This window comes from Myripristis murdjan, chromosome 3, assembly GCF_902150065.1.
Source record: "Myripristis murdjan chromosome 3, fMyrMur1.1, whole genome shotgun sequence".
Classification (NCBI taxonomy): Eukaryota; Metazoa; Chordata; class Actinopteri; order Holocentriformes; family Holocentridae; genus Myripristis; species Myripristis murdjan.
In genome coordinates, this window is record NC_043982.1 from 37,861,623 (window position 1) to 37,872,116 (window position 10,494).

At 46.8% G+C, this 10,494-nt stretch overlaps 1 protein-coding gene across 1 annotated transcript; it reads right to left on the bottom strand.

Moving 5' to 3' along the window:
- Nucleotides 1-1,934: 1,934 nt before the first annotated feature.
- LOC115377638 (delta-like protein D) lies at nucleotides 1,935-9,833 on the bottom strand. Its single transcript, XM_030077530.1, has 12 exons — nucleotides 9,776-9,833; nucleotides 9,174-9,476; nucleotides 8,215-8,275; nucleotides 6,573-6,830; nucleotides 4,939-4,999; nucleotides 4,570-4,700; nucleotides 4,295-4,464; nucleotides 3,970-4,186; nucleotides 3,679-3,852; nucleotides 2,802-3,534; nucleotides 2,206-2,413; nucleotides 1,935-2,046 (listed from the first exon to the last, which is right to left on the bottom strand). The coding sequence occupies exons 1-12, from the start codon at nucleotides 9,827-9,829 to the stop codon at nucleotides 2,041-2,043; spliced, it is 2,376 nt and encodes a 791-aa protein (XP_029933390.1). The 5' UTR covers nucleotides 9,830-9,833; the 3' UTR covers nucleotides 1,935-2,040.
- Between the last annotated feature and the right edge of the window lie 661 nt (nucleotides 9,834-10,494).

Consider the following 10,494-nt stretch of genomic DNA (forward strand, 5'->3'; position numbering starts at 1 on the left):
TGCTCATCACGCAGCAGCCGATCGAAGCGCTTGTTTGTCGAAAGCGATCTGTGCCTTTTGTTTGCGACAGTTTAATATAAACATGACAAATCCAACACCAAACATGCTGCGTTTCATTCATCATTTATTTTGGAAAAATATTGCGCTGTTTTCCAGTAATAAAAATGACAAGCTCTGTACATACGACTCTTTTCTTTTTAAATACAACACAGTCACAGTGGTCTCAAGTGCCTAACACATACATGCATACATACTTACATACATACATTATCTGCAAAATAAAAAAAAAAAACAACTTAAATTATAACAGATTCAACACAAAACACCACCAAACAAATGGAACACAAATAATTACATCATTAAATTAAAAGAATACATCATCTTTCTTTATGTAACAAATAAAATAAAAACGAGAAACAAATGATGGACAGTATGTCGTGAGCCGATGGGAAGCCGGTGTTGTCCTTCCATCGGCTAATAGTGGAAGACTGGCAGTGAAGGGGGGCACGAGTGGGCAGTGCATACACTAACACACACCACACACAGGCATTGCCTTGCCTGTACACACACACACACACACACACACACACACACACACACACACACACACCTCCATAGTGCAATGAGGTCTTGGCAGTAAAGACTAGTCTTTTATAACACGGCTTTCTTGGAAACACTACAGCATCAGAGGTCAGGGTGATTTTTAAAGGAGTTGCCACAACAGTGTGTTGCACTGCTTTTATAAAGAGAACAAAGAAGGAATTGAAGAATGTGACCGGGATGTATACCGAAAAGGGGGTGAATTGTGTATCAAAACAAACTGAAATCCCAGAAAATTTGAAAATACACTTCCCTGATTCACTTCACTGTCTCCGTTTGCTCTCTAATGCTAGGAATGTTGCCCAAGCTGCGCTGCCCAAAACATTGCCCTGTGTATCGCAACCTTAAGGGGTCAGGGGGCCAGTATGGCCCAACAGGATCCATGTTGGATCAATCTGCAGTCACTACTGGAGTCTTCAGTCGTCTTCTATTTTGTGCTGAGAACCAGCTCAGCCAACACTGTCTCTGGCAGTGCCACAGAGCTACAGATGCAGCTGTTGTAGAAGTCCCACTTTAGTCAGATGCTGGGTTTTATTTTGAAAAGCCCTGGCGTCAACTTCATAGAGAAACATGAGTTGTCAAATTATTTTTCAGGAGGAAAGCAGCTGCTGAGATGCTAATAACAGATAGATGCAGGATGAGGGACTTCTACCGTGGCTACCACTGTAGTACTATAATGCAGTATGGGGGGCTTCTACCATCGCTAACAGTCTACCCTCTACTCTGCAGCACTACTCACAACACTAGACAGAAAACTGTCCAAAATCCATGACAGCTTTTACACGGCACTGTAAAACCACAGCACATTAACAGTACTACAAACAGTACTTCAAAAGTTCTCAGTACTCCAAAGGTACTACACCGTTCATTCAATCAGTACTCCAAAAGTACTACAATGACACTTGTCAGCATCCAAGTCAATGTCCCATGGTTCATCAGAAGGAGAGAGTTCATAGGATTTGAATTCGTCCACAGTACTGAGTCCAGACTGTGGCCAGCACTGAGCCGCTTCAGGTGGGAGCGGTACATCTTCCAGTACTCCGTCCACTGGAAGCTGAAATAGCTCTTCATCAGTTTTCCAGCATTCATCAGTCGTGCTGGTTGAGGCTGGCACAAGTTCAGCAATAATTCTGTACAACGTTTGTACTGGTGACTACTAAGTTTCCTGGTAGTCCGTTCAAAGCACTAGGTCAGTCCTAGAGATACATCCATCGAAGGTCAAAAAAATGTCCAGTATTCATCCATAGTCCAGTACTGACTCAGTGCCAACTCAGTACCAAACAGACACAAAGTCCTCCTGTGAATCCCAGGGAAACAGCAGCAAACATCAGGAGTAAAACCTCCCAGAGACAAGGTGAGCTCTACTGCTCAGGGCTGGCCATGGACCAGCAGCAACCAGTTTCATCAGCTAGCTCTGATCCACTCTGGTCTGCACTGGTATCATACCTGCAACACAAAAATAAAGATCAGTATTCAAATCTGGAGCGGCTGTTCGGTTTATTCCCAAGCGGAATGGATTCCACTTTAGATGTGAGTGTCATGTACTTCCCCTGTCCATAGATACATGGAAAGTGCCAAATTAATGACAATATTAGTGGAGCTCACCTCAGTAGCGATGATGCACTCATCCTTCTGGTCAGATATGACGTAGACAGACTGGTATTTGGTGTCAGTGGTGGACTGGTACCGGCTGTCGCTGGAGCAGTGGTATTTAACGTCGCTGGCCGGGTGATAATTCAAATCAACTGATGACTGATATTTTGCTTCACTGCAGCACGGCGACTCTTCCGCTTGTTTCTTTTCTGATGCGTCACTGCAGATCACAGAGAAACACAAAACAGGTTAACACTGCAATTCTTCACATAACCCATGCTACATCTCAGTGAACAAACAAGGAGTACCATTGGGATTTCTGATATTAGATGCTTCGGATTGTATGTGTGTATGCATGCATGTCAGTGTCCATTTGTGTGTGATTGTATGTTGTTGTATATTTCAAAATTGGCCACAGTTCAAAGTCTATTTTTTCTTTTATACCGCCAAATAGATGAAGTTGCAAAAGTAAATGCAACTACAAAAACTGCGTTCATCAGTCTGAATTTGCACGATAGACTGTGCGTACATTAGTCTTCTTTTTTTTTCCAGTGACAAAATCTATTTCCAAGCAGTGTACTTGTTTGTATTTTTAAGGAGACGTGTACCTGTTTAGTCTCTTCCTGTTCCTCTCCTCTGTGTCCGACTCGTCCAGCATTTCACATTTGGCCTCGGAGTCGTCCTGCTCCTCTTCTTTACACAGAGACAGCTCCTCCGGCCTGAGCTCGTGGACCAGGTTGTACTCCAGACTGGGGTAGCGAGTCTTAAAGCCGTTCTTTTCAGACCCGCTGAGCCCGCTGAGCCCACTCAGACCGCCCAGTGACCCGGCCAGCTCCATGTGATAATCCGCTTTCTTGTTGGTGTTTTTGATCGACGCCGTCATCACAGCACCCAGTTCCTTGTCGCTGCGGAGGCAGTTGTTGGTCGTCGTCAGGTTGTTCATCGTCTCGTGGCTGTCGCTGTGGATGCTGTCGCTGTGGTGACCGTGCCGCTCCTGCAGTTTGACACGGATGAAAACCACCAGGACCGAGCAGCCAATCAGGATCACGAGGACAAGGAAGATGCCGGCGCACACAGCCGTCCAGGGGAATCCCATATCGTCATCGCCCTCGTCGTCTTGACCAATGCCATTCTCTTTTGAGGAATATCGCCGATCTGGCCCCTCCACCACCGGCTGACCCTTGGGAGCCTCTGGTAGGAGGAACTGGCAGTTGTGACCGCCGTAGCCGGGCACGCAGGCACACACGTAGCGGCCTCCACGCTCGTGGCAGGTGGCTCCGTTGTGGCAGGGGTTGTGGTAGCAGCGGGAGATCGGGGTGCTGCAGTTCTTGCCAGTGTAACCTGTAGAAGAGGCAGATTTTAGACACTGAGGCATTGCAGAAAAGTACTATCTACATATGAGTAAGGGTTAATTCCAGCGGATTTACCCATGTTTATACATTATTAAACACACACCAAAGAAAATTTAGGTGCCTGGCATCATACCTGGGGGGCAAGTGCAGGTGTAGCCGTTCACTCCCTCCTGGCAGGTCCCTCCGTTCTGACAGGGGAAGGACAGACAGTGGCCGGAGACGCTGCTGCTGTCCTCACAGTTTGGACCCGAGAATCCCTCCAGACAATGACAGAGGTACGAGTTTACCAGGTCAACACACTCTGCACCTGAGGAGGGACGAGCAGAGAGAGAGGGTAAGGGCTCAGATAATCACTGTTAAAACATAACCTGACAGACATCTATTAACACACACACACACACACACAGAGTCAAGACAAGCGTACCATTTGCACAGGGGTTGGAGGAGCAGTGATCGATTTTCTTTTCACAGTTGAAGCCGGCGTATCCCATCGGGCACTGACAGAAGTAGCCGCCCTCGGGGTTGTCGACGCAACGCCCGTCGTTGAAGCAAGGCCCATCTGCGCAAGTGTTGGCGCTCAACTCACAGTTGTTGCCATAGAAACCAGGTGGGCAGGTGCACTTATAGGTGTTGTCGTGGTCCTGTGTGGGAGAGAAAGCAGCACAGACACAGCGGCGTTACTCCCTGGCTCGTTTCTACGGATACTTGTTAGGTTTGTGCCACTTTTCCTCGTCTCCCTCAGTACTCACGGTGCAGCTGCCTCCGTTGCGACAGGGGTTTCCAGAACATTCATTGACCTGGATCTCACAGCTGGCACCTGCATAACCAGGAAGACAGGAGCAGGTGTAGCTGCCCTGACCGGTGTTGGTGCATGTGGCTCCATTAAGACACGGTTTGTGGTGTGTGCAATAGTTCAGATCTGGAAACAACGACAATCAACATTAGTGAACGGCATGATTCAAGTTTACTGAGAAATATGACAGTATGCAGTTCTTTTGAGGAGAACAAAATAATCCACACTTACCCTGGTTGCAGAAGAGCCCGCCCCATCCCTCCTGGCAGTTGCACTGCCACGGCTGCTGGCAGGTGCCATGGAGACAGCCAGGGTAACGGATACAGTCGTCACAGTAACGACCACTGAAGCCCACGCGGCACCTAGAAACAACAACGGCAATAACAGTCATGAAACATGTACATAAACTGTAATTTTTCCTCTTTCTCCTAAAATTCTGCTAACATAAACAAGGAGGGTGCAAACTAAGGGCACCTTCTCCCTTCCGTCTGACTTCCACTGAAAAAGCATTTCTCTCTTGAAAATGAAATAAATTCAAGTGCCTTTGAACAATTGTCAACAATGTGCAGGTCACGTAATGATAAATGAACGTCCACTTACTTGCACTCTCCGGGCTTATCACAGAAGCCATGCTCTTCATCACAGCCGGGCAGGCAGATCGCTAAAGGGAGGAAGAAGAGGAAGAAGATACTGAGATGTGATTCATGGGAAACATGGTGTTAGGAACAGGTGTTTTTTTTTTTCTTCTAACAGTCTTCCTTTCACAGAGAGCCTCTTCTGTCTGCTTGCGTGCACGTTTGACCTGCTTATCGGTGTGTCTCCTTCAGAATAGCAAGTTGTACCTGTATCGTCTGTCTGTCCATTTTCTTTACCTGTCTGTCCGCCTGTCTGTCTGTCCTCAAGTGCCTTCATTAATGTGCCCACCTGTTCATCATTCTGAGTGTGTTTATTAACTATCAACCAAAAAGACAAATTGACACAGGCCTGATAAATTATACCAGCACGATTGTCCAATGGGGATCCACCAAGAACATTTTGAATCCCGACCTGTGGTTAAAGAAACTCTGGCCTGGACCTCGCTGCCCACAGGGAGCTGACGCAGCCTCAGTCACTGAAGGTGCAACCAGCCAACCAGCCTTCTCCTTTACATGGTTACTCTCAAACACAAAAGGCTCCCACACAAAGCCTCCTTTCTCCCCTTGACTGTGGGTCAGAAGTCCCTTTTCTCACCCTTGGCCCCTCTCCTGCCCTCCTCTTTTCTGATCCCTCTCTCCTCCCTCCCATCCTCCTTTTCCCTTTCTGCTTCCACTTTATCTTCTCCGGTCTTCCTCTCCTCTCCTCTTTGGAGTTTTCCTTTCCTTTCCTTTCCTTTTCCTTTTCCTCTCCTCCCTCTCCCCTCCTCTCCTCCTCCTGTCGCTCCTCGCTCCCCTCCTCCTCCCCCCAGGGCCAGCTGGTCTGTGTGGAGCTAACCACCAGACAGCTGCTCCATTGTCTGCTCTCACCGAGCAGCTGCCCCCTCCAAAACAATGCACAACCCGGCTCAGCCAATCACCAGTCCCGATTGCAACAATACAGGACCCCCACTCAGCCAATCGGGGAGGAGGGTTGGGGCGAGGAGGCCCCAGCGGTCTAATGGAAGGCACGCGGCGTGTGAATTACTGAGGAGCCACTGCGGCTCATTAGAATGGAGGCCTCTGGTGCTGTGGGCTAACTAACTGACGCCTGTTGCACACGGGCCCCGCGTTGGGAGGTGGAAAAAAAATCTCTTCAGTATTAAAGAGAGGGGAGTCAATCTTAGGAAAATGTACATATGAAAAGTAGCTTTTTTGAGAATGGCAGCAGCCAATTTTTTTTTTACATTTACAAAAATCCCCTGTAAGTGTCCAAACATTTCCAAACTTATTGCAATAGTGACATACAGTCATTTTTCCCAATTTGGCCTACATCCAGTTTGACACCAGCTCAATAATGACTTCATCATATGCCAAAAACAATGTAACAGGTAAAACAAGCCCTGCTATACTACATATTTAAACACTGTTATGTAACCAGCTATGTAATCATTCAGAGGCCTATGTATATATTAATGTGCCGGTCCCTCAACTTGCTGTCAGCTATACCAAAAGCAGCTGTCAGTGAATTAAAAGATAACAAGTGTATTACAATTTGTTCTCCCTGCTCAGATTGCTCCAGGCTATAACAGTGCTAGACTACGTGCACGCACTGATACTTACGTTCTGTGCAGTACTGTCCCTTCCAGCCGGCGTTGCATATGATCTCTCCTCGCTCCCCGCAGGTGAAATGTCCGAAGGCGTCGTCCCGGGGCCGGCAGAAGACGGAGCAGCCCTCGCCATAGTAGTGCTCATCACACAGGAAGCGGTAGGAGTAACGCAGCTCAGTCCTGCCGGCGGTCTGCAGGTCGTTGGACCATTCCTCTCCCACGGTCAGGTGACGCTGAGTGGTGATCCTGCTGATCAGACGCTCTGGGTTCTCTGGAGGAATCAGCCACAGGAAGGTTTTGTTATTCGCTGTGTGTTATTAATATAACTATTTAAGACTAATGATTTGTTCTCTAGAGGAATCATCACTATGAGGGGAGATGAGGAGGAAATGGCACACCTTTGTTGGTCTAAATTATTAGTTACATCCTTTTTGTTTACTATAGATTTCAGGTCTCAAAATCTTTTCTAATTGAGATTTCTTTGCTTGCACTTCTATAAAATAAAACCTGCACACATTTTTGCAGCCTGCGTCACTGTCTAAAGACAATGACCCTATTAGACGATTTTCTTTTGGGGCACCACTTGGCTCGCACAAATAAAAGCCTCTTAAATAACGAAAGATTTCGCACCGAAATACTGAAGTGGTGGAGGCTGCTGACTCTGGAGCAACATGTATGACTGTATTGGCCTGGATATGGATAACACCAGAGCTCTTTTCTCCCTGTGCCTAATATTTTGTCTCCCTCACTGTTTTCCAACTATCAAAATAATTGCATTTTAAATTAGTAACTCTTAATGTGGACAGCAAACTTTCCTTGGAGAACAGAAAAAGTGAAAGTTTAAAGGAGAAATTAAACCTAGTCAGCTTAATCTAAGTTTAAGCCCTTACCCCTGCCGCCAACATGCACACACACTCATGCACACTTACACACACACGCCCTGCTTCGCTACAGTCTGTTAGTCATCATTAGCGCCGTGATAAGAGGAGGAGATAAGCTTAACAGTAGCCACTTGTCCACCACGGGGCCAAGTGGGGCTTAACTGCAGCCAAACTTAAAACCAGCTACAAATCCCAATTTGCACTTGCAAAAAATATGGGCCCCCCCCTCCTCCCCATGTGGCTTTGAAGAAACCTCTGGCAGAGGAGAGGTTTCTTTTGTTGTGTAAAACATACAGAGTCTCCTCCTGAATTGGCTACTAGTCATCAAGTTGGATGCATATACACACATTGCCAGATTTTATGCTGATAAATCTTGGCAGTTCACTTTAATGTTCTCAACATTTAATGGTTGCTGCAGCCTCTCAACAAGAAAATATCATGAAACAAATAACTTTTATGTCCAATTTTCTGTGGTTTGGAATGATGAATCGCCACTTTTCCACATCTCTGATGAGAAATTATGTCACAAAATGAGCATTGTCAGTGGTTGTAAATTGCTCTGGATAAGACTGTCATCTAAATATGAAGTAAAACTGTCAGTAAGCTCTGTGTGGCCCTGTTAAAAACCAGGGTATAATAGTTGGCCCAGTTTGGTCCTTTCAGTGCAGAACATGGGAAGTGAGTGAAAACAAGGCCACTGTTTGCCTTCTGGTGTGTCCCTGATTCTGGCTGTCTGGTTGTTGTTGTCTTACTGGCTGTCTGCCGGTCACCCACCTGTTGTCAGGTCGTCCAGGGAGTCAGTGTGCAGAGCTTCAATGATCAGTGAAAATGTTCCCTGAGGAGAGAGAGAGAGAGAGAGAGAGAGAGAGAGAGAGAGAGAGAGAGAGAGAGAGAGAGAGAGAGAGAGAGTCAACAGCTGCTCAGCCTGCTGGTCGCCTCAGAGTAGCAGAGGGTTATTAGGTGGCCTCCCAATAAACTTCACAGCCTAATTCCCCGTGTTGATTAGGGGCCTAATAAGGCCTACTACCTGCTCCTCTTTCACACCCCGGCCACTATCACACTCTGACACCGCCGTAAAACCAAACGAGGCGGAATTTCACGCTGTGCTGCCAATGATGTGCCAACTCAGAGGATGTTAAATTTCCCACCACCCCTGGTCGTCGGAGCAAAGCAGCGTTTGGTGAAAACCTTGACACCCACCCCCCCTTCCCACTACCACCACCTCCTCCCTCTTTTTTTTTTTTTTTTTTTATTCTGTCCAAGAGCACAGAAGCACTACAATAGCCCCTCTCACACACTGCTGACAAAGACCCTCACAAGTGTTGAGTTTGGGGAGCATCTGTTGCGCTATGCAGCCTTCAAAGCCAATAATATACAGACTAGCCTGTTGGAATTAAGACTGTGAGGCTTTCAGTCTGCCCATGGGGCATTCCGATGCTGTTTGATTTGGCTTACTGCTTGTAAAACATAACATTAATCATAATACAGATCAGTATCATTTAGACACAAATATCACACCCAAACTGTAAACTCTATAATACCCTGCAGGGATAACTGCGATAAGCAGATAGAACATCATTAAAGTTGGCCAGCAATAAAACAGTCACAAATTACTATAAAGTTACTACTAAGTATTGATTTTCGCTGGTGGGGGTGGGGCTCACCGATATGATAATTTATAGGACAGTGGCCTTACTCATAGAGAATAAACTGCGTCCCCCCCAAACACTCACCGGCCAAGTGAAGCCGAAGGGGAAGCGGATGGGGTTGGTGAAACTGTCCGCGTTGGTCTCCGGCACCTGGAAGGAGTTGGAGCCGAGGACGGGCGTCACAGCCCCGCCGTAGGTGCAGGGAGGCTCGGGGGAGACGTTGGCCTGGTAATGCTTCAGGCAGACTCTGAAGTAAGTCTTGCACTCGCACTGCTGGTAAGCCTGCCCGGGTACGGAGCCTCCTGGGCAGCAGTTGGCGTTCCCCGTCACCCCTTTCTTATTGAGAAACTCCTGCAACTTCAACTCAAACACTCCGGAGCACAAGACCTGTTGCGGCAGCACAAGAGATGCGTTTGAGCCACTTCAGAGTGGGTGTTCAGATGCTTCCAATACACAAAAAAGAGGTCTTATATAGTCATTTGCGTTATATTTTCAATTTTATCCATAAACGCATTAGGAAATATATCTCAAAAGTGTTGTTTTACAGCATTTGCGAATGATCAGACAAGTTTAACCCTATTGTAAGTTTCTTCTATTAATAAAACGTGTGTAAATAACTAATCTGAAAAGAAAGAAAGTCTCAAGGTGATTTGTTGTTATTATTACTGTATTATTATTAGGCCTACCTGGCAGATGAGTAGGGAAAGAGTGACAACTAGGAACAGACACAGGCGTCCCATTGTGTTGACAACCCTTCAACAAGCAGTGAAAGCTCCAGAGATGTGTGGCCCCGGCTCAAACAATCATGGAGAGAGAGTGTAAAAAGCTTTCCCTTATGTCAAAGTCAAGGTGAACGGGACTGTGTTGACGTAGGGAAGATGGAAAGATGGGATTCAGTGGAAACTGCTGCTGAACCGGTCCTTAGGTGCGTCTTCCGTCCCCTCTATTTTCCATACGAGACACGAGTTCTTGACAGGAGAAAAACAAGTTTTTCAGTGTAAAGTAATCCTAAGCAGGCGCAGGATCCCCTTGGAGAGAAAAGTGAATGAAATTCCCCTTAGAAAAATAATAAAGAGATAATTCCAATTAATCAGCAGACAGCGTCGCAGCGCTAGAAACGAAAGAGACAGCTCTCGACAGCCTTGTTCATTTTTCCACTTGATTGATAATGGTATACTGATCCTAAACACAGAAAAAGGGCTCCCGTGCTCTCGTCTGCCTCTCTCAGTAACAGTGCGCGTGTCTGATTGGTCTGCAGCCCTGCGCAGGGCTTTATACTGGGCTGTGCAGGAGAGGGGTAATAAGATGCAAATGAGCCCCCCTCCTCCTCTTTGCCTCCCTCCCTCCCTTCACCACCAACACCACCACAAGTCCGCCCCGGGGCCAGCACAAAGAGAGAGAGAGA